The following is a 24,222-nucleotide window of genomic DNA, read 5'->3' on the forward strand; positions in this document are numbered from 1 at the left end:
ACAATTATAAAAAAAATTACATACATTTTTCATTTTCATGCATTATACATATATAGTTTATTTCTTAATAATTATTATTCAGATTAACATTACTTATTGCCCATGTCCCCCATCCCCTGAAAATGTCATTCCTCATCCCGATTATTATACTGAATGTATTGTGCCAAGAGATTCCATTTATTTCTATGTAGTTTGTGCCTTCCTTTTCCTAAAGAACCCACCTCCAATTATTTTATCTCTTTTACAATATTCAGTATAGTTCTTTAACAGCTGATTTTGCTTTTGTGTTCCATTTTCTATTAATGGGCTTTTTGGCAGCCATCAGCATTAAAATTAGTAAGACATAACTATGCCTAAGCAATTCAGTTTCTATATCTCATCTCAAAACAATCATTTCTTTAGTTAAAATATTTTTCTCCCCAAACATTCTGACAAAGTCAAAGAGTCAAAGTCAAAGAAAACGTTATTGTCATTCAGAACTACACAGCAGTGTAGCTGAACGAAATTACAATGCTTCATTTTCAATGGAAGAAACAGTTGCATATATAGACAGAGAAAAATTAATAAAATATCACAGTAGAATTTTAATAAGTAGCAATTTGTAAGTAATGTAGGACAGCAGTGACCCACGCCCATCCCAGAACAGGAGACAAGGAAGACAGGGAATAATATGAAGGTAATATTGTCAAAGTAAAATTGAAACAATAGCAGCATATCTATGATTAGACTGAATTATTGCACATTTGTTTATTGCACTTTACAGTCCTTCAGCATGTAGGTGAGCTACCTTAGTATTGCACTTAGTTATTGCAGATCCATAAAATAAGCCCCTTGATAGGCTAGTTATGTAACAGACGTCATGGTTTGTTTTTCCCAAGAGTTCAACAGTCTAACGGAGAGCGGAAAGAAACTGTTTTTTAGTCTGGTGGTCTTACAATGCAGGCTTCTGTATCTCCTGCCAGAGGTTAGATGAGTATACAGACCACTGGCAGGATGTGTTGGATCGCTGGAAATCCTTTTGGCCCTGTTGATGCACCGGCATTTGTGTAGATCTTCCAGAGGTGTAAGGGAGGTGCCAATGATTCTTTCTGCTGATCTTACAACTCTCTTGAGAGCCTTCCTATCCTGATTATTACAGCTCCCATTCCAAACTGCAATGCTGTTGGTCAGGACACTTTCAATGGTGTCCCTATAAAAGGTATGAAATATGGATCTTGGTAATTTTGCCTTCCTAAGTTTCCTTAGAAAGTGAAAGCGTTGCTGAGATTTTTTGACTGTGCAGGACACATGGACTGACCTGGATAAGTTCTCTGTGAGATGAAAACCCAAGAACTTTGCACTCTTGACCCTTTCCACTGTCATTCTTTTCATCACTAGAGGTTTGTGTGGTACTTAAGATCTCCTGTAATCAACAATCAGCTCCTTTGTCTTGCTGCCATTCAGTGCTAGATTGTTGATGTCACACCAGACCAGTAGTTGATCAAACTCATTCCTGTAGGCCTCCTCCTCTTCATCTTTGACCAGGCCTATAACAGGGGTGTCATCTGTGAATCTGATGATCCTATTGGTTTCATGTGTGGCCATGCAGTCATGTGTCAGCAGAGTGAAAAGGAGAGGCCTTAAGACACACCCCTGTGTTACTCCTGTGTTCAGGATGATACTTCTGGAGCTGTTGTCTCCCACACAAACCTTTTGAAGCCTTTCAGTAAGGAAGCTCAGAATCCAATTGCATAAATGAGAGTCTATGCCCAGTTGAAGTAGCTTCAATATCAGATTCTGAGGGATGACAGTGTTGAAGGCAGAACTGAAATTGATGAATAGCAGTCTTGCATGGCAGTTTTTGCCTTCTAAGTGGGTCAGTGTTTCATGGAGAGCTAGTGAGATGGCATCCCCTGAACTGCGGTTTGTCCTGTATGTGAACTGCAGCGAGTCCGATGACACAGGTAAGATTGAGGCTATATGATCTTTGACCAGCCTCTCCAGGCACTTCATTACCATCGAGGTTTAAGCAACTGGTCAGTAGTCATTCAGAGTTGTTGGCTATGGTTTCTTAGGTAGAGGAATGATAGTCATCTCCCTGAAGCATTTCAGAACACTGGCTAGATGGAGTGAGGTGACAGTGAGAACTGGAGCCAGTTCCGTCACACATTCCCTTAGTACCCTGCCCATGATGTTGTCAGGGCCAGTTGCTTTTCTCGGGTTGACACGTTTTAGGGTTCTGGTGACATCGATTGTACTGAAGCTCAGCACTGCTGCATCCTTGTCTTCAGGGATTCTGCATGCTGTTTTTTTGTTGTCGGCATCAAACCTACTGAAGAATTTGTCCAGTTGGTTCAGAAACCCGATGGCTATCATCATATGAAGCTGATGTAGGCTTGTAGTTGGTGATGGTTCGAATTCTTTTCCATAGTTGCCTGGTATCCTTCTGGTCCCTGAAGTGACTTTGGATTTTTCTGCCATAGGATCTTTTCGCCTCTTTGATACCTTTGTTCAGTTTGGCTCTGGCCACACTTAAAGCTTCCATATCTTGGGATTTGAAAGCTGCATTTCTTACTTTCAAGAGCTCGTACACCTCACTAGTTAGCCAAGATTTTTGATTTGCCCATATGGTGATGAGTTTGGTGTTTGTTACATCCTCCACACACTTACAAATGTAAGCTGTGACTGACTCAGTGTGTGTGTGTCCATGTCAACATGGTTGTTTGTCACAACAGCGTCTCTAAAGATTGACCAGTCTGTACAGTCAAAGCAGTCTTGTAGAGCTGAGATTGCTCCCTCAGGCCACATCCTTATTTGTTTTCTAGTCAGTGTACTGGTTTTTAGTATGGATTTATAAGCTGGAACCAGCATGATGGCTAGGTGGTCAGAGCTCCGTAGATGTGGATAAGGTTTTGCTTTATATGCACCTTTGATGTTAGTGTAGACCTTATCCAGTGCATTTACCCCCCATCTTGTGGCAAAGTTTACATGCTGGTGGTAGTGAGGTAATACAGTCTTCAGGTTAGCCTGACTGAAGTCTCCTGCAATTACTACTGCATGCTCTGGATTTACAAAGTAATTCTGGAGTTACAAAGTAATCTGTAGGGAATTTTTAAATCCATCTCACTTCCACCAGCTGCTGTATATCTGCAGAAAAGTTGTCTAGTCTACTTAGGGTATAAAATACCTATGTAAACACTTCCATGCAAAAATCATAAACCTTCTAGATTTTCTTGCATACTTCGGATACATACAAATCCTCTCACTGTTTCTTTGTGTATTGCCTTTCCATTCTTATTTTCCAGTCTTTTCCAATCTCTTCAGATTGCATTGTTTTATATGTCTTACTAATTATCCTTCTTAACCTCAGGTTTTGTTCTAGACTCAAATATAAAATCAACCAGAGCTGGTCTTTCATATTTCCTCTATCCCTTTCTCTTTACTTGTACTCTGCAATCAATTCCTGGTGGGTAAGGCAGTCCTTCACCTAAAGTCCAAACGTTTGCTTCACTTCATCCAATTCTATAATTATTTTCCCTCCCTAGTTATTTACTTCCAATATCTTGGACAGCTTATCAAACTTAACTCTTGCCCTCTTTCCCTCCAAAAGAAATTCCTTCTTTTTTTTCTTTAACTATGGTCCACAGCTTCTCCTCTGGTTGATAAAAATAAACCTGACCTGCATAAAGTATTAAAGGGACTAGAAATATATTCACTGCTTGTACCTTACTATCCAGATCCATAACCAAGAGCTACTCTGTTTATTACCTTTGGTCTAGTTTCTTCCCAAATATCCTTAGCTGCCATACGAGAATCCTTTTTAATCCAAACACAACAATACTTCATCTTATCATACCCTCATAAATATAGGTATTGCAGAAACAATTTATATGTGGGAAAGTTTTATCTTCATTTAGTTTATATGCTGAAAAAACTGAAACACTCTCAAAATGTCCCACCACGCTGAAATATCCTTTTCTGGATTAATCAATTACAAAATAATATCATCTGCAAATAAGGCTAATTTTCTTGAGCACAATACACTCTTGAACTTGTCAGCTCTTTAACTTATTTCTCAAAGGCTCTAAATATAAGGCAAATAAAGTAGAAAGAGGATATCTTTGCCTGGCTTCTCTATTCAAACACAGCTTGTCAGAGAGGAACCCTCCCACCGTAATTCTTGATTCCGACACTTCATACATTTAATTCCACATTATTCTATCAGGAAATTCAAATACGGCCATTGCCCTATTCACAAAATCCCCACTAACTCTATCAAATGCCTTCTCTGTATCAAGACCCACCAGCAACAGCAGCTCTTCTTGCAGTATCTTCCCTCTGGATCATCATTCTGTTATTGTTGTCAAATGATTGCCTAAACTACACAAAATCACATTGATCCACCTTAGCCATTATCTTATTTAACGTAGACATAACCATTTTATAATCATAGTTCAAAATTGAAATTGTTCTATATGAAGTTTGGTTTAAAGGGTCTTTTCGCTCCTTGAGTACACAACCACCACAATGTTCTTCTAAGTTGCTGATACTGTCCCTCCTTTTAAAATATTGTTAAACATAGCCTTCAGTATATTTATCATTTCCCTCTTAACTTCCAGACTTCCACAGGAAAAACATCTGTCAATGGATAATTCCCTGTTTACTGATTAAACACCACTATTTTATCTCCTCCTATCCCATCTTAGCTATTAATTCTTGAGCCTCATCTTCCTCTAACATTGGGATAAATAAGTCTTCCATAAATATTTCCATGTGTGTATTTTCTTGGTCGCCCTATTATCCTGCTCTATACAGATTTTCACAAAATTTCTGAAATATCTGTAACACCTCTATATAGTCTTTGGTTATTTTTCTTGTCATAGGCTCTCTTAGTTTGGCAACACCACTTTCTATTTTCCGTTTCACAAGGCAGTGTGCTAATAGTTGTTCTAAAAAAATACTTGCTTTACAGCAACCTTTCTAAATTCAGGCAGATTATCCAAATACTCCCACATTTTCCCTATAGCACTCAACAACTGATGCTCTTCTTGCTCTGCAAGACTCCCTTTCATCTGCAATACTTTAACCTTTAATAACCCACTAAATAATTCATATTACTTTTTCCATGTCTCTCTTTTCTTGCATTTCTACCATATATTTAAATTCCATTTCCGTTTTTTATCCCATTCCTCGGCTACCCTTTCTGAAGAAATTTGAAATCTTCATTAACATCTTTTAAATTGTTTTCACTACTCATTCCTTCAGTTCCACTCCTTTAACAGGTAAATAGGAAATGCCAGTGTCCCACTTTAGCTGATGAATCTTTTTGCATCTTTATCTTAGTACCTCTATGATGTGTTTCAAAGCTTTTAATTAAATCTCCATGTGCCTGTGAAATACATCTGTCCAATCTAACCCCATATTGTACATTGGGGAGATATAGGTAAAGTCTGCCTAGGTTCCTACCAATAATTTCATGGGTTCCATTCCAAATATTCCAAAATATACTCTCCTTTGTTATATTCTAAGTCCCCCGATAAATCTTCACTATTGTATATCAAGTGTCATTCCCCTATCATGAATTATATTCCCTGGCAATTATCTTTCCTATGACTCTCATAAGTTTCTTAATAGTAGTTTTAGGTGGGATACAAGTAAATGCCAGTGTATTCCTCCTTCACTGCCCTGCCCTGTATTACTACAAAATTTCTTCTTCTCTTCTATGATTATTGGAGCCCCCTCCTGTAAGAAATATAATTATGTCTCCTTTATCTTTGTCCCTGATATGCTGAATAAACTTTCTGGAATATTTCTTTTCAAATTTCACTCATTTCCATCTAAGTGCATCTCCTGTAGCATTGCTATTTATACCCCAAACTTTTTTTAAAAAAAAGAATTCAATAACCTTTGTATACAATGCCATTCATATTCCATGAAAAAATTATAAGGCAGTCATTCAGATAAAATGCTTCTACTTTCACGTATTTTACAAGATAGTTTTTTGAATGTATGTTTACAACTTGCAACTTACATGCAGACATAAATGTCTGGAAGGCTGATCTTATATGCAATTGCAGCTTCTCATCTCTGTTTGGGTCCATGTTATATTTTCCCTGATTTTTCATTCCAATAAAAACACTCAAGAAAAAAAAATATACACATTTCATTTTTAACTCTTCACCCCCTTTTACCTCACAGCAAAAATACACAACTATATACACTTTTCAAAAAAAGGAAAAGTACCCCCCCCCCCCTCTATAAATGGCAGAAGCCCCAAAAAGGCAGCTACACCCACAGGCTTTACCAATTATAAAGTTATGTTTAATCATGCTGAAAATGCATGTCAGAGCTGGTGTTCCATCCTGTACCCATACCATCCATTCTTGTTTTATCTTGACTTCCCTCCTAGATGTGAAAAACAACTTACATACTCTGAGTCAACTGATGTTTAGCTTTTAGAAAGAGTGCTCTGGCTATCATGAGATTGATGCCATTAGAACTGCATCTGCTTGCATTCACTTCAATATATCAAACTTCATTTATTTTTATTGAAGTGCTTGTCACTCCCCATTTAAGTACTGGTATAAAGTTATACAGTGAATACATGGAAAAGAAAAACAGTAATTGGGACGAGGTGAAGCATGATATTTCTAAGGTGGAGACTAGTGGTAGCTGCAGGAGCGGCCTTAGATCAACTGGTGCCCTAGGCAAAAGGACTCCACGGCGCCCCCCACCACATCACCCGGTGCCCCCATCCAGGTCTACCTACCCCAAATAAATACTGGAAAAGTGCCCTTGCTAGAGCGGCACCCTATGCGGCTGCCTAGTTGGCCTATGCCTAAGGTCGGCTATGGGTAGCTGTGAGTTATGGATTAAAGGGGTGGTATGCTACTAAAGTAGAATTGTGTTATTAATGCAAGGTGTAAAGGAGGAGTAAGAGTTTAAAGTATGACAGAGAGTACTGACATGAATGGTGAGAAAGTCAGGGAGAAATAAGCATGACAGAATAGCACAGTGGATTATGGGCAATAGACTGTCTGAGGAGGAGAGTTAAAATGGGAGAGAGCTGTTAGAGTTTGAGTAATATGAGATATGCAATAGGAAGAGAAGTAAGGGAAATCTGAGTATAGGACTATTAGAGTTTGAAGCTGAGGCAGGTAGAAATATGGAGAACATAATCAGATTAAGAATATGTAGAAAAAAATGTCAGCAAGACTTGTTAAAGGGATGAAGAGCTAGATAATGTTAATTATGATACAGAGTCCTGTGTTACTGCTACTTTGATACTGTAAATGTAAAAGGTGAAACATTATTAAGAGTTGGAGGTGTAGCGGTACAAGAATTAGGGAAAAATGTAGAAGGGGTATAGTACAGGTAGGATGGAATAAGAGTGAACAGAATGATTTTGGGAGTTGTAAGTATTTTATTTAGGCGTTTACTGCTGGGATGATTTTTGGCTAAGGGAGTGACAACAGTCGATGGTAGATCATTTACAGTGGTAATGCAATTTGATTATTAAATGAGAAAAGTAGTGCATTAAGGAGAAAAAGAATGTGAGAACTGCAGTGTTATAACTTTAAATGGGGAGATATGGAAGGCAGATATTGGGAGGTGATAGTGGTGTTTAAGTTTGATGATACAGAAGTTGAGGAATTGGGAGTGGCAGATGAGCAAATTAGGCAGAGACTCACAGGATTCTGGGACTTTCAAGCTAAATTATTGAATTATCAAAGGGAATTTTTTAATTTGGTTCTGTCCATATATAACATGAAGAAAATCTAATTCATACCAACAAAGCTATGTTTGCTTTTACTTCAGATATAATTTCCAATACACAATAAGAGGCATAATGAACATGTTCTGAAAGCAAAAGATATAAAAATTAATTGTGTGTATGACAGTTATCTCAATCCAGCATGACTCAAAACTAACAGTCCTCCTGCATGACAGATTAGTATATAAATGGTTTAACCTTACTCACAATACCACACCATTTAAAACCAGCAGCTTTTTGCACATTCACAGATGGGAACATTCCTACCCAGTAAGCCTCCTTCTATCCACACCACCTCTGCCTTCATCATGCAGATTTAACATTTTATCAACTTATTTAATATCTCATTCTACAAGGCATTCTCCTTCCACTAAACCTCTACCTTCATTATGAATATCCACCATTTTAACAACTTATTTAATATCTCCTTCTACAAGCCACTCTCCCCTCCACTACTCCTCTATTTTTAGGAAGTAGATCTACTGCCCTCTCAGCTTTTTTTTTTTTAATTTCACTTTTTATTTGGAATTCTTTACAAAAATACACTTTTAAGTAATTGCGTACCCTCAATTATAACTCACTGAGAATCTGAACACTTACACATAGACCACTTCACCTTGTGTAAGTTATTATATACTGCACTATTTAGAGTGCTGCTCTAGGAATGCTGTGGTAGTATTTTTAATATTGTTGCTTTGTAAGCATTTTACTACTATTTTACAGTCTAGTTTCTTGCATGTAATCATGCCTGCACTGTGGCTAAAATGGGTCCCATGTGGATCAACTAACTATCCTGGTAAACAAACATAAATTAATAAATAAAACACTTCAACACAGGATAGTTTGATTGACTCAAAAACAGTAAAAAAATCACTTCCAGGCCAAGTCTGGCATGCTGAAGATTTAACATGTTAGAACCTAGAATTGGAGGACACATTTTTTATGAATGTAAACAGCTCTCCAAACCTTATGGGATGATATGGCAAGTATAGTAATGTCTTTGGATGAGTAATTTACTGTTAACAAAAATCTGGTACTTTTCTATACTGCCAAATGTGCACCTTAATCGTAATACAAATTATTAAATTTTTTGCTAACCAAAGCTAGGAAGTGTACTGCAGCAAGAGAGAGGAAAACATCCCCCAGAAAATCAGACTGGCTATAATGGATACAAAGTATGGTGGAAATCACCATAGTGTATATGATAAGTGTTCTGAAAAATATGGCATAACCTAGATATCCTCAAACAACAGTAAGAAAGTATGGTCAAGTTTTACTGATAAAATGCTAAATTCTGAAATGACTCTATGCGTACTTTCCTGCTACCTCCAAATTTGTCCTTCTCCATTGTTAAGCGTTATTTATGTTACGTTATGAATATATCACACCATCACAATTTATTGTAGTTTCCAGTATGCTGTCTATATGAATGCAATTAATGGATGCAATTTGAAAGCTGAACTGCAAAAAAAGTTTTAGCAAAAAGAAAAAAAATTCTGTTTTTATCAACTTAAATGCAGCAGAAATAGTTTCAGATTTCTCATATTTCTAGTATTATCTGTGCTACAGACAGGTAAAGCAGGAGTTATCAGAAGTAAGATTCCTGTTGGTCCCCTGCGGTCAAAGCCGACTACCCTCTTTGTTAGGTGATGCCAGCGGCAGTCAGTAGTTCTACTTATAATGACCAACATGCTCATAATTTAACCCAACACATCTTGTAGCTCCTGATTTGTTCAAACGCTAACAGATGCTCTGGGATGTGATACCATCAGCTTCATGTACAAGTACAGTACAGGTACATACCCATTTGAATGAATGGGGCTTATGTCTGCATCAGGGTACTATACAAAAAGGCAACATAAAGATAAGAGTAACACTCACTTAATAAGAGTAAATAAAACGCTCACCAGTGTTCTAGTCAAATAGCCACTGCATAGCAAACAAACAAACAAAAAATTAAGCACATTTCACTGGTAAGAGATGTGAATCTGGGCTCCACCTAAGATGGCATCACTATATCAAACAGCATCTATTAAACAGTAACTGAAGAAATAAGCAGTCCTAGGATATAACACATTTAATGGTTATGAGCGTTATTAAAAAGGGAAACGGGAGATGGTAATATCAGTGACAGCTAACTGAAATGTTACAACTGATGGCAAAAACATTTTACGAATTTCATACACCCAACTGCAACAAAGATGTTTAAAGGACAGTATATATACGATTGCAGTCCAACAAATTATGCATTCTGAAACAATGAAAATGAATTATCTTGAAACAAAGTAGCTGTAAAATAAAGATCATTAGTAAAGATAAGGATTTAGAAATCCCATTGCTGCTTTACCTTTATGGTGTTATCCATAGAGGCTGACAACAGCAAGTGACTGTACTGCCGGACTGGGCACCAATGAACTCTGTTTACTGGTCCGCTGTGTGCATTCATGTGAAATATCATGTCCTTAGGTATGTCATACGATCTACCAGAGGTCTCTAAGTATGGCTGAATGAAGTCAGACACTGTGTAAAAAGTGCTTGGTGAAGGCAATTCTGCAGTATCAGAGGCCACAAATGAAACAGGTACTTCTTGGTACACTGATGTTTTCGTATTGTTACTACTGAGAATTTGTACTTGTCTAAGTCTTTTTGGAATGTAAGGTTTAACAGTTCCCTGTGCAGACACAGTTTCATCAAGTTTTCGTTTCTTATTATGATAAAGACTGTCTCTAGCAGCATTTTCAGTAACAGTGGGGCCTGATATCTGGGAAGATAATGAAGTACTAGGAATCCTTGCTGCAGATGTATGCAAAGCACTTTTGTACTCCATTTGTGGACCCACAACATTATCCAGCCCTATCTGGTGGCCCATATCCCAATGTTTACTCAGTTCAGGAATATTATTTCTGTATGTTGCTTGCCTATCATTCACACTAGGGGACTGGCAATAAATTCTTGGGTGATCACCATCTCTACTTTTTTCATGCTTGCTCTGGGTGGATATTTCACTCTTCTCTGTGTCAGAATCTGAGTCCTCGTATGCCACCAGGCAGTTCATCAGTTCTCTAATAATTCATGAGCAGCCTCTGTTAACGAAAAAACAAACAGAAAAAATCAGACAGAACTATTACACAGAATTCCAGCATAATAACTTTAAGTTTTTATTCAAAAGACATATTTTTTTTTCAGTTATTACAAAGTTTCTGTTTACTTATGGTCTGATCCCAGACAGCCTAGTACTTAATTCTGGCCAAAACTTTTTTTTTTAATCCAGAACAAAAGTCATAAGCACACTTCAAAGAAAACAACAGTTAATTTTAGTGTCTTAATAAAAAAGGGTAATAATTCAAGGAAACTTGCATAGGTTCATAGGTTCATACTAGGCTATCTGCCCAAGGGCATTTATAAGCCTAGCCCATAGTTATTTGGCTTTCGCCACCCCTTTAGTTTGAATAAAACTATGCCTATTATTTTGCTGTGCCTCTGTCAAGCAGTGACACTGAAGTAATCCCTGGGGTATATCTGCGATCCCCCATCCATTGGTCAAGATTCCTCTTGAACAAGGCCAGCGAGGTGCTCTGCCTCACATGTACCGGGATTTTGTTCCACAGCATAGGGAGTCTCTGGGTGATGAATCTGTCCCTCCAGCATGTTCTATTAATAACCGTGTCAAGGTTTAAGTCTCCGCCCTTGTGGTTCTGAGGGATCTAGATTTTTGAGGTGAAGCATATTCATCAAATCAGGGTTTGACATGGCCTTATATGTCAGGCACAGGTCACCTCTGAGCAAGCGGTATGAGACTGAATAGAGCTGGAGTTCTTTCAGTCGGGCAGCATAAGACATATTTTTGAGACCCTTTATCCTTTTGGTGAGGAACTTTTGGGGCCTTTCCAGCTGCTGCAGGTGTCGGGTCAGATACATTCCGAATGGGGCATTGTACTCAATCATAGGTCTAATGAGTGATGAGTACAGGGGACGATGACCTCCCTTGATCTAGATGTGAATCCCTTCATGATCAGGTGGGCAATGTAGAAGGTTTTCCTAACTACTTTAGCAACATGAGTGTCAAACGAAAGGCTACTGTCAACCTGGGTCCCCAGATCCCTGATGATTTCTTCTGTGCTCAGTGGATTGCCACCTATATGGTAGCTAGGGGTAACCTTGTTTTTCCCGAAGGGTATGACTATGCATTTCTTGGCATTTAACTTTAGGCCATGGCTCTGGCACCAGTTATCCGTTTCTGTGAGGCCCTTCTGAAGGATATCTGTGTCAGATGCGTTTTCGACTATGGCGCCCAGTTTGCAGTCATCTGCAAACTTTGTCAGCCATAACCCTCCTGTGTTTGCTTGTACTTCAGAAAAGTAGATGCCAAACAAGAGTGGACCCAGGACTGAGCCCTGTGGGACACCACTTGTGATAGGCTTTGAGTCTGACATGGCTCCAGCAACTCTGACCCTGTGGGTTCTGTCACTTAGCCAGTTTGCAACCCATCTTGTGATGTATGGGTTTACATTCAAGCTGATGAGTTTTTCGATGATACCTGAGTGGGGTATTGTGTCGAAGGCCTTTGCCAGGTCAAGGTAGGCTGTATGGACTGCCTTTCCCTCATCAATGGCCTTGGTGACTGTCTCGAAAAAGTCAACCAAGTTTAAAAGGCATGATCTGCCTTTGACAAAGCCAAACTGGGTTGGATCCAAAGTCTGCAAGTTCCCTATGTCTTTATTTCTGAGTTCCATTATGATCCTCTCCATGGCTTTGCAGATAAGGCTTGTCAAGCTAATGGGACGGTAATTTCCAGGGTCGGTGGAGGCACCGCCCTTGTGAACTGGGACTACAGTCGCCGTGCGCCACTCCTTGGGTACGTATCCTGAGGTGAGGCTAAGATTAAACAGCTGTCCTAACTGCGGGTTTAATTCCTCATTGAGTTCATGGAGCACACAGCCGGGGACACCATCCGGTCCCATGGATGCTGTGTTTTTTGCTTTGGAGAGAGCAGTTCTCACCTGGGCGTTGGAGATGTTTGGGGGGGCTACAATCCTCTGGTATAGATATCTCTCCTTTTGGGGGGGGAGGGGGGGGGAGTTTGCACTGAACCTGTCAGCCAGTATGTTGGCAATGTGTGTAGGTTCAGTAGTCTTCACATCATTTTGAACTAATTCTGAGCATATCTGGGAGTTTCCTCCTAGGTTTCTAACATAGCTAAAGAAGGCCTTATGATTGTCTTTTGAGTCCTTGGCGATTTTTCTCTCAAAATTTTCCTTGGATGATTTTATGAGAGCTCTTAGTTTTTTACTTATAATGATCAAAGGTGTCTTACCTTTCAGGGATTTTGCTCTATCTTGTAGTAGCTTCCTCCTTTTGTTGTAGAGCTTGTTTATGGCTGGGGTCCACCAGACTGGACGCTTGCCTTTGGTACAAAGAGTCTTAGTTTTGTTTGGGATTGCCTGATCCATGCAGTCCTGTAGGTGCTGGTAGAAGGCATTTGTAAGTGATTCAGCGGTTTAAGTAATGTTTACCACTGGCTCAGGGGCCTTAAAGGAGACCACACTAGTTTTTAGAAGTGTGAAGTCGGCTTTTGAGAAGTTTTTCACTGTGGTCTTTTTATTTCAGGTGGGGCGGGATGAGGACCTCCAGCGAGATTAGTTTATGATCTGATCTCACCAGTGAGGGGTATACTTCGGTGTTGAACATTGTGATCCCATGTTCGTGATGATGAGATCAAGTATGTTTTCTCCTCTTGTGGGGATGGTGACTAGTTGTTCCATGGCATTTGAGTTTATGAACTCCAGGAACCTTTGGGCTAGAGTGTTTGGGCTTGAGTAGTGTTCCCAGTCTATATTAGGGTAGTTGAAGTCACCTAGTATGATGGTGTTTGGAGATACATTTATCCCTCCATTGTTTTCAGGAAGGCCATGTGAGGTTCCTGAGTTTGAGAGGGTGGCCTGTAACATGCTACAAATTGCAGAGCAGTCTTGCCTATGGTTAATTGCACCTGGATGGTCTCCGATGCATCGTGCGTTGCCACCAACCTTGAGGTGTGGGTGTCCTTTATGAATATGGACACCCCCCTCCTTTCTTGGTGTTGTCCGGATTTTGGGGCGGAACGCATAATATGAGGTGAAACCTGCTAGTGCTGGGGTGCTCTCAGGAGCCTTGAACCAGGTTTCTGTCACAGCACAGACATCGATGTTCTCCATACTGAGAAGGGCCTCGAGTGCGTGCATCTTGAGATTGAGACTTCTGGCACTGAGCAGCATTACCCTTAGTTTTTACTTTTTGTGTTCTAGGGTGGTAGGTTTAGAATTTGAGCCTTGCCTAAAAAAGGCACTATGGGGGTGGCAAGAGCCTTTGCCAATATCCGGAAGCCTAGGGGTGACAGGTGCAAGCCGTCCCTTCTTGAAGCAGCGTGGCTTGTCCAGCATGTCATCCCAGGCAGACAGACATTGGATCCCCTTTGAATGACACCAGAATTTAAGCCAATTATTAAAGCTGATCATCTTATCACTGTATTGTGGCATCATTCTAGGTGAAGGTAGGATACTGCTCAAGGTCAGGGTCATACCTGCCTGGGCTACATAATCAGAGAGCTCCTCAATGTCTCTTTTCATGTAGTCCAAGGAGGTATGTCTCAGGTCGTTGACACCAGCGTGGACAATGACTGAGTCGTACTTGTACCTGCTGTTGAGAGACCTGAGTGCTTGTGTTATGTGGTGGATTCTAGCGCCCGACAGGCAGCTTACTGTGACCTTCTCCTTACTCAGTCTGGTGAGCGGGACGTCAGTGTGTCTGACTATGGAGTCACCTATGACAAGTATGTTTGGTGTTGTATTTGGCCTTAAGGGCAGTGACTGCTTTGCACACTGATTTTGTTGTTTATGTGTTGTTTGTGTGGTGTATTATGCTTACTTACAAAACATTTATTTGTTCTGTTCTGAATACAGACAATTTACTGAGTCTGCCTATCCCATGCTTTCTTATTCAGTACTTACTTAAATTACTTACTTACTTCGATTTCTTAACTGAGAATTCTAGGCAGCCAAAACTTGACTTCCTTCTAGCCTTGCTATTCAAACATTCCAATAAGACATGGTTTAAAAAATACCCAGTCTTAACCAAGATTATGCAACTCTGGAGAAGGTTATATTAAGCAATGAGGTTTAGGGCTGAAGCCCTCTACATGGGAGAAGGGGGTTGCCTCCCACTTCACCCAGGGTTTTATTTTTCTATACTCAGATTTTGCGAACCATGATGTCACGTTACCACATCACAATAAAAGGTGCCACAATCCTATCCTTCGTCACAGCTTTCATATAAATAACTGCTTTTGCACTGGGCAATTGCACTTAGAACTCCCTTAATGTTGTGAAAGGTGTTTGTAGTCCCTGTTGTATTTGCTCTGAATATAGGAAAACCATAATAAGAGACACACCAGTGTTTCAAAACTAGCAGAAAATTCTGTCATTAAACTGAATCATCATCAACTAGACATAGCAAAAGGTACTTTCCAGGGACTGGGTTAATGGGTTGAAATAAGTTGCCAGGCAAGGGACTTGAAGTGAAGACAAGGCTAGAAGAAGCCACTGTGTATGAACAATTTATATTGGTGGGTTTATTTAGTCTATTTATTTTTGCCAAATTATCTAAATAAAGACTATTACACCTAAGCCAATATTTGGCCGAAGTCTCACTGGCAGAAACAGATGTATGAATAACTGAACTGTTTGTTGTACAGAGACAGAAGGGTGTTGCTTATTTCTACACATTGTCAAACTGTTTTACAATTCAATGGCAGGCACATTTTGTGACTTTTATGCACCCATACTTTGTCTAACTCTGCCCTTTATTATTTGATGTGCTCATATTTCCATTGTGGGTTGGACTCTCTTTTTGGCTTCTGTTCTCAAGGCACTTTATTCTAATTTTCAGTTCCTGTTAAACATTACCTATTACAGTTTACAAGATTCCTCTAGACTTATTTACCATTTCCATCCACAGCACAGAGCCAAATCTATCAGATTTATATGCTGTACACAAACATCTACTTGTATTTCTTCTAGCACCTTCCACCATATCATTTTAATAAATATTAAAAGACTTACTGAACCCTGTGGCATGTCACTAAAACACTAATTAAATCAACCTGAGTTAACAGTTTAAAACAAAGAATGTCTGCATTAAGATGGGAATGTATAATATTCTCGTCATGTAAACAACACTTTTCTATGAAGATGAGTGAACAATGTAAGGTGCACGGATACATTAAAGGAAAATATTCCATTCCTAATAAGAAACAGTTTCAGGAAGGAAGGATGATAGTCTCTCATTAGGTCAACTGTTAATCCATGAAAGTCTACACCTCATACAAAAGCAGGAATGATAAACTGTATGTACCCTACCCCTAATAAAATGCCACTTGTAATTCAGATGGCAAAGTTTTACTCTGAAGTTGTATTACAATCCAATCCCACTGACTGCTTTAAAATGATAATCAGTTAAGGAGAGGCTATAACATACACAACAACGCAGGTATTTCACGAGTAAGCTAATACGAACAGATACTGATGCAATGGTAAAAAATAAGGCCTCAGTGTAAGAAAGAGAAAAGTAGTCAGATAAATTGTCTGGAGCTGTAGAAGGTGCTGTCTCTATATAATAGGAAACAAGAGGCCACAACTGCTGTTATTATTAGTATATAGCAAGGAGGGCTCAACTATGTACTGTTCATGTTCAACTGCATACATTCTGTGAAAGTAAAGGTGAATATATCATATACTCAGGTGATCCCAACATAACACTGTTCTGCACAGGCAAAAGCAGGAGGCTTTTACAATAAACAATGTTTCATAAAAGGAGTTGTTCTGAAAAAAAAATGCCTTATTAAGAAAATGCTGGGGATAAAAGCAAACGAGAAGTATTTTATAACAAACAACAAGCTTAAAAGGGGAACACAGTGACCATGGCAAAATTAGAAGCAGTAAACTTATGACCAAAAAGCCCAACTAACATCAAAGTTATGGCTTAAGAAGTGAGGAACATTCTTCCCTGTGTCACCAAATGACGAAGTCCTGACTACAATCTAGATGGTCTGATGTTATCTAGTATCCAATGTTGCTACGCAGATACACAAGATAAAGAAAGGATGGAAGGAAAGAGATTACATCTGCTCTCCTCTCTCCGACAGGAGGGAAGAATGTTATACTGATCAGGGGCATGGGCGTGGTTTGAGTTTGCAGCTCGGACCAGGGGACCATATTACGATTCACTTTGAGGAGTGGTCAGGCATAAGGTGTCATCACTGCAGAGACAGGTTCACCACCCTCCCCCTTCAAAGGCATAGGTTAGCTAGTAAAGGGGAATAACTTTACCTATGAACCTATACTTCCTGAAAAAAAAAAAAAACAGAGCAATTCATCTAGTCAAAAATAAAGACATCACCACATATATGTAAATGCATACAAATGAAAATGCCATACTAAATAAAATTGAAAGGGGTTAAAGAGGTGGTAAGGAAAAAGTAGTAGTACCAGTGCTTTATGGTATACGTGGAATCATCAATTAGAAAAAAAATGGATAAATACCAAAACAGAAGAGAGAGCAGGAACCCAAAAAGCAGAAGCAAACAATTCATACCAAAAAGATACTCAAGGGATAAAGGGAACAAAGTGCATACATAACTCACAGAGAATAATCCTATGGAAGTGTGAAGGTATCGGGGGAGGAGACAACCTACAAGAAAGAGGATCAATATGTGCAGCAATGCTACACAAATGGAGGAATTAGTGTCCAGATCCCCAAACCTTCAGTACAAATGACAGTGTGTAACTTGCTGCAGAAGTGGCTTTATTTCAGTGACTATAGGAGAAACTAAGTTATCTGCCCTCCAAGGATACTAACAGCAACTGCTTCCTACGAAATAGGGCTTTGAACTTCTACATGCTCACTGAAAAAAAAAAAAAAAAAACTTCCGTGGCCTAAGAAAAAAAAAAGGACTTGAACTACAAACTTAAAACTGGTTGTTGTGTTAAAACTGAAACTTATTTAACAATTTTAAACTGTATACTACATACATTAAAATGCAGAATTTTGAACGATGCAACAGAAAAAATACATAAATAAATCTGAAATTCTTTCAGAAAAGATAACAGCCATAAGGAATAAATTCATAGGAAGGAATTTTGGGTAAGAAAAAACTTAGGGTTTACGAGCAGGCAATGTCAACTTCTCCAACACAAAATACAAGCAGTAAGGCAGTAAAGGATTCCAAAGGGGGGTCCAAGTAAGAATGTAATCATCAAAAAGGCTTTGCAAACCTTTAACCTTTAATGTTGACAGAAATAGGAACTTGAAACCTTATTGATAATTACATACAGCTGCAAGATGGATTCTGACAGAGGAATAATTCAGTCTGAAATTAAGTATCTGAGAAAAATAGTCAAAGGTGGATGGGACAACAGCTCAGAAAGGGTCCAGTCACCTGGCTATACCATAGGCAGAAAAATGGGTACACTAGTCCCTATTACTTTGACGTTTTCGTTTTCTGTGACGACAGAGTATGAACCACTCAAAATTAGAAATAGCAGGTTGCTAGCTACTAGCAGAATGATGGGAGAAGCCAGGATGCAAGCCTTCGGTGAGTTTATCAGTGGGATGGCTTAGTACTGTTTTAAATGGATGCAGTCATGAGAATTTCATCAGCAAGCTGAGCAGAGAGAACAGGAACCAAATCTGCTGTGGCCAATAAGGGACTATAACTATGACTTTGGCCTTCAGTAGCTTCAATTTCCAGATACACCTTATCATCAGAGGAAATGAGGAAAAAGGAAGAGGAGTCCAGGGAGCCATACTGGATCACAGCATCCCCTCAGTGCCTCTCTCCCCCGGCCCCACAACTGATGGGATGAGAGACCAGTAACTGCTGCACTCAGTCTTGGTTGAGGGAGTAATTAGATCACAGCATGGTTTGCCCCACCTTTACAATAACTTCTGAGCCACTGAAGACTTGAGGGTCCACTTGTGAGACATCAGTACATAATGATGGAGCTAGTCCACAAGAAAACGGGACTCCTTCGGAATACAATTTGCAACAAGAAAGTGATGCAACCAAATGGTCCACTCCTACACTGTTATAGTACATTAAAAATCAGGGTATGATCTGGTCCTGCTAAATGTTTTATATGAAGATAAATTTATATAAAGTAAATACCTCTCTAAGGTGCTAACATGGAGGGGAAAGCTAAGCATTAATGTTGCATAACAGTATTGTGTTCTTTTTTTATGACTGATTACACCATTCAGGAGACGTTAATGTTTATTTTATTTGCACTTAGTTCTTCAAAATAAAGTAACAGAGACAATACAAGATGTTTTGTGCATTTAATATAAAACATAATTTTTTTTCTTATTAGCAAGTTACTTTATCTGTTCACCATGGCATGTGGGGCATTAACTGCTGAACAAAAGTTTCTCCCCATTAACAAACTTTTTTTGGCTTTTGATCATTACAAAAAAGTTTAATACTTACATTTTCCCTATGCTGATGCCACTGAGTATAAACAGTAAAGCATGAGATATGTCTACAGACTTTAATAAATGCAGCAATGTGCACATGTGAAGATGAGTTAGACAATGAAGTATACGGATGCACCTCAAGCTATATCTAAGGTGACATCACTGAGGGACAGACTAAAATTATTTAAAATGTAGTTTTAATTAAAAGTTAAGCTTTTTATGAAAATACATTCCAAAAATATAAGCAGTGTCAAGAAGGAAGCTATCATGGCACTTAACTCGCCTTGTGCCTTCACGTACACATGAATGTCGGTAAATCGCTTTAAAATGCTCTGTAGCTACAGGTGGAGTAAACAAGAATAGGCTGAGCTATTCTGGACTAATTGTGATAAAAATAAAAATAGATGTTCACACTCTGGCACAAAAAAACACACCAAAAAAAAAAAGGTGGTGGAGGGAGGGAGTGGCTACTGCAGCAGTGATTGCTTATACAACTGTACTGTGTTCATGATACTGATTACTGCTGCAGTAGCCTTAGCAATATAGGTAGATTACCCTAGTTTACTACATTTGGGAAATGGAAGGAGAAGAGTCCAGGAAGTCCCTAGAGAATGGTTCCTTGCAAGCCTGATCTAGGCCTAGAGAAGGAATCAAGCTTATAGTGCTTTCTAAAAGTATGTACAGAAGACCAAGTTACTGCTTCTAGAATACTTCTAGAATCCAAACTTTCCAAAAAGCCATAGATGAAGCTAAGGCCCAGGTAGAGTGGGCCTTGACCCTCCAAGAATAGTTTTGTTGTGTTGAGTATAACAAGCATTTAGAAATAGTCTGTTTTGACACAGATAGTCCCCTCTTCTTGCCTTCACAAGAAACGAACACTTGATCCAAAGATCTGAAAGATTTAGTTCTGTCAAGATAGTATCCATTTAGTTCTGTCAAGATAGTACCCAAGTTGCCCGTGGACATCTGAGGTATGGACTATCCTTTCTCTCTCTCATTTTTGGGTTCAGTAAGGAAATTTGGGAGATGGATAGCTTGACTTAAAATAAACTCAGACACTACTTTGGGCATAAAAGAAGGATTAGTTCTCAAAGAAACCTTGTCCTGTGGAAAATGAGGTAAAGTTGACTCACCATAAAAGCCTGCAACTCAGATACTCTTCTTGTAATGGTCAGAGAATCAGCAAAACTATTTTGCCATGTTAAGAACCTCAGGTCAGCCAGATTGGCTGGTTCAAATGGAACAAGTTGTAGCTTCTCTAACACAAAATTAAGATCTCAACTGGCAGCCACTCATTTTGTTAGAGGCCTCTTATGAGAAACCCCTTTCAAAAATATTTTGATATGAGACTGCACTAAAAGAGGGGGATCTATGGGCAGACATGCGGAAATGGCCAATAAATTCTCCATACTAGAGGAATAAGAAAGGTCATATGATGGTAACTCGCACAAATACTGTAAAACAGAGGACGGCTAGCCCTGAATAGGTGCAAGTTATGTTGATGGTACCAACTAGAAAACCTTTTCCATTTGTCAATGTATGATTTTCTAGTAGCAGGTTTTCACATGACAATTAGTACCTGATGCATGTCATCAGTGAAGAAGTACCTAAAATGAATAAAGATCCTATCATCCAGGCAGTAAATTGAAGTTGCTTGGTATTGGGGTGTATGAAACACCCTTGCTCTTTTGTGAGTAGATCTGGTCTGTGAGGAGGCATGCAGTAACTGCCCTAACACTTCCAAAAGGAAGGAGAACCACAGTTGCCTGGGCCAGAATACAGTCACCACAATGATCATGAGGAATTACTTCTGAATCTTCAGAAGTACCCTGGATATTAGTGGAAAGGGTGGAAAAGCATACATAAACATTTATGACCAAGAAAAAGAAAAGGCATCTGTCTTCCAGGCCTTCTTGCACAGAGTCCTGATGCAGAATGTTGCCAGCTCATTGTTCAGAGAGCAGGCAAAGAGGTGTACTTGAACTTTTCACAGATGGATTAAATCTTGAAAGACCCCCTGATCTAGTTTCCATTTGGGAGAATCTGCCCTTGTCCTGTTCAGCTTATCTGCCACACATTAATGGTCTGATATAATGTAGGATGCCTGTAGAGTGAGAATGTGTTGTGAAACTATATCCCAACATAACATGGCTAGTCTGCAAAGAGGGTATAAACCAGGTTCTCCTGTGTTTGTTGATGTACCACATGACTGTGGTATTGTCTGCAACTACTTGAAGAGATCCTGGAGACCAAAGATGATTAGGAAAGTTGAGTGCCTTTACGAGGATAAGAATTTTATGGACAGTTGGGTAGCAGGAAAATTGCTGGCAGTAACACACATCCTCCAAACTGACAGAACTAGAGGAATACGGGTGGAGGTTCTATTAATTTCGGTTCCCTATTAGAAGACCGAAGACGCATTATTTCAAATGTGTCTTGGTCAAACTCAAAAGCCTGAAATGGCAAAATATAGAAGCAGCTTTTAAGCGAATTCTTTCCCTGGGAAAGAATTTGCTTGGCCGCTTCGTTACTTTGCCATTTTTGGCACTGTAGTGCGGTCTCGGAGTTGGTATATTTAAGTAGGGGGGTGTGGGGGGCACAGCCCCCCCCACTTAATGTAATGTTTAAAGTATTTTATTTTTTTGTTGGAACAGCGATTTTTTTCCCTAGGAAACAAATCGCAGTTCTGACAGGTCAAAATTGTAAGCTTTTACTTACATAGGGTCGATTAATCACGGTTCACTTTTTTAAGCGTTCGGTGATCTAATATAGACCCTTAATTTCTTCTGTAACAGCTCATAGTACTTTGAGGGGCTGAGAAAGAGAAACCCACACAGGGAGAATCAGAAACAGAGCTCCCCTCTGAGTCCAAATCAGAAATCTGAGGAGAAAACCCTGTATCTGCCCCTTCATCCTGCTGTCCAGAATCAGAATCTTGAATATCTTTAGGAAAGGAATAATTCCTCTTTTCTCTTACCAGAAAAAGGATCCACAGCCTGAATTAAACGAAGAGCCAGACCCAGTAAACTACTCCTGTCTAAGAAAATTTGAAGAGTACAGACATACTAAGTTTTCTGCTTCTTTTTCACAGGAAAAATGGGTCAAACTGTCTTATTAGTGGCAGCAACTTCACTAGGGATGGGAACAACATTCTAATAAAACAGGGAAGCCTTCCCTGTTTCCTTTTCCAGGACTGAAAAGAAGGGGTCCCCTCAGTGGGCAAGGGACAGCCAAACAGCTGCAGAGGATGTGGCTAACCCACAGTCCATAGTGGCTGTAGGTGCTACACCAGAGGGATTTGGGGTAAAAGATGAGTGGTCTGAGAAACAAACAAAGACCACAGCAGAGTAACCCACTCATGGCTGAAGCAAATTGCTAGCCTGCTGTGGTGGCAAATGCTGTTAACTTACCTTTTTCTTTTTGTGGTTGGAGGAAGGCCTGGCAGTAAGACCAACAGTTTGCTCCATGGTCATGCCGAAAATGGTGCCTGTTTCCCAGGGAAAGAAATCAGCAATGCCGGTAAAAATAAAAAATCTTTAAAAAGTTATTTTTCCCCAGACAAACACAGTAAAAGGCACTTTAAAACTACCCCAGACCTGCAAAGCAAAATAAACTCAATTTATCCACAGACAAAATGGTTTTCAGTTACTTTAACCAACTTTTAAACTGACAGGAAAAAAGAGCACTTCTGTTTAAATGTACTATACAGTCTCATGACAGTCTTGTTAAAACACTCACGCCTATCTTAAAAATAACTTTTTCCAAAGAGAAAAGTATAAATAACAAGTACAATTATTAAATGGAAGTTTTATTCACCCAAAGGGTACTTATCTGCCCCGCAAATGAACAGCATAAGCCAACTGTTGATCCTCAAAAGCATCAGAGGAGTGTACTCTTCAGCAATAGTAAAGCTCTGGAGGGCCTGGCACCCAAACTTGTCTTTCAGTGAGCTAGGCTCAGTTTGGGCATGTGGAAGGCTCCTGAAGCTTTGGAAGCAGGCCGGCTGTTGTATCCTTCGCAGGATATAACCCATATAGTTAAGGTTACTGCAGCAGTGATCAATATGATAAACATCCACTGCATTGATCAATATGATAAACATCCACTGTTTTCCTCTACAGGGGGTTGCTGACCCCTGCTAGCAAAAGGTCAAGTTTTTATACTCTTAAGAAACTGTCTAAATAAGCATATTTGTAAAACTTAAGAAAAAAAGCAGTAAAGTTAACATTGTACATTGCGCAGTAATTAGTATCAAACTGGTATTGCAGTGCACAATGAAAAGACAAGAGTGATATTGTTAAAGAAGCATTTGAGTGTTGTGACTTAAATATTTAAACCTGTGAGCATTGTACATCTGCACAAATCAAATGCACTACACATCGTGTGTGCAATCATAAAAGCTACATTACAGCACAGTGCTTTCAATAATGCGTTGCTGCTTTTTTTTACAAGCACGCTAGTTTAACTACAAAGCTTAATATGAGTTTTTATCAATATTATTTTATTTTAAATATTTCAGATAATTAAATCTTACAGTTAATGGTATTTAATGCATTCTTTAATACTGAATTTTGATATATCACAGTACACAAATAGCAGAATGGTCTATTAGTATATCTTGCAATAACTGTCTAAAGTCTAAGCAAAAGCCACAGGTACTCTAAATACTTTTGACTGGCAAGAATGGTATACATTTGCCCACAATATCACTGTTGAGATTCTTAAATTCTGGTGTACTGGCATTTCTACAGGGCTATCTGTATTAGTTTGCAAAATAAAAAATAAATACAATAGGCCTCTATTGCCACCTTGTGGCCAAATAACTAGTAGCTAATCCTTAAAGGTTTCACAAAACACTAAGTAAGCTGAAGGTAATATCATGCCAGGACACAAAAATACATCATTTGTATAACCTGAATCTTGAAAGACCCTCCAAAGACAGCTAAGTTGAGTGATTTTTTTCA

The 24,222-nt window shown here is 39.1% G+C and overlaps 1 protein-coding gene across 1 annotated transcript in view; it reads right to left on the minus strand.

Annotated features, from left to right (window-relative positions):
• WDR25 (WD repeat domain 25) overlaps window positions 1–24,222 on the minus strand; it is a 1,080,771-nt gene that overhangs the window by 981,482 nt on the left and 75,067 nt on the right. The window contains exon 2 of the mRNA XM_044074562.1: window positions 10,101–10,836. Coding sequence (XP_043930497.1) covers window positions 10,101–10,808 — 708 coding nt within the window. The 5' untranslated portion in view covers window positions 10,809–10,836. The remainder of the gene's footprint in view (window positions 1–10,100; window positions 10,837–24,222) is intronic.

Source organism: Protopterus annectens, chromosome 6.part0 (genome assembly GCF_019279795.1).
Source record: "Protopterus annectens isolate FY-2018-M chromosome 6.part0, PAN1.0, whole genome shotgun sequence".
Classification (NCBI taxonomy): Eukaryota; Metazoa; Chordata; order Ceratodontiformes; family Protopteridae; genus Protopterus; species Protopterus annectens.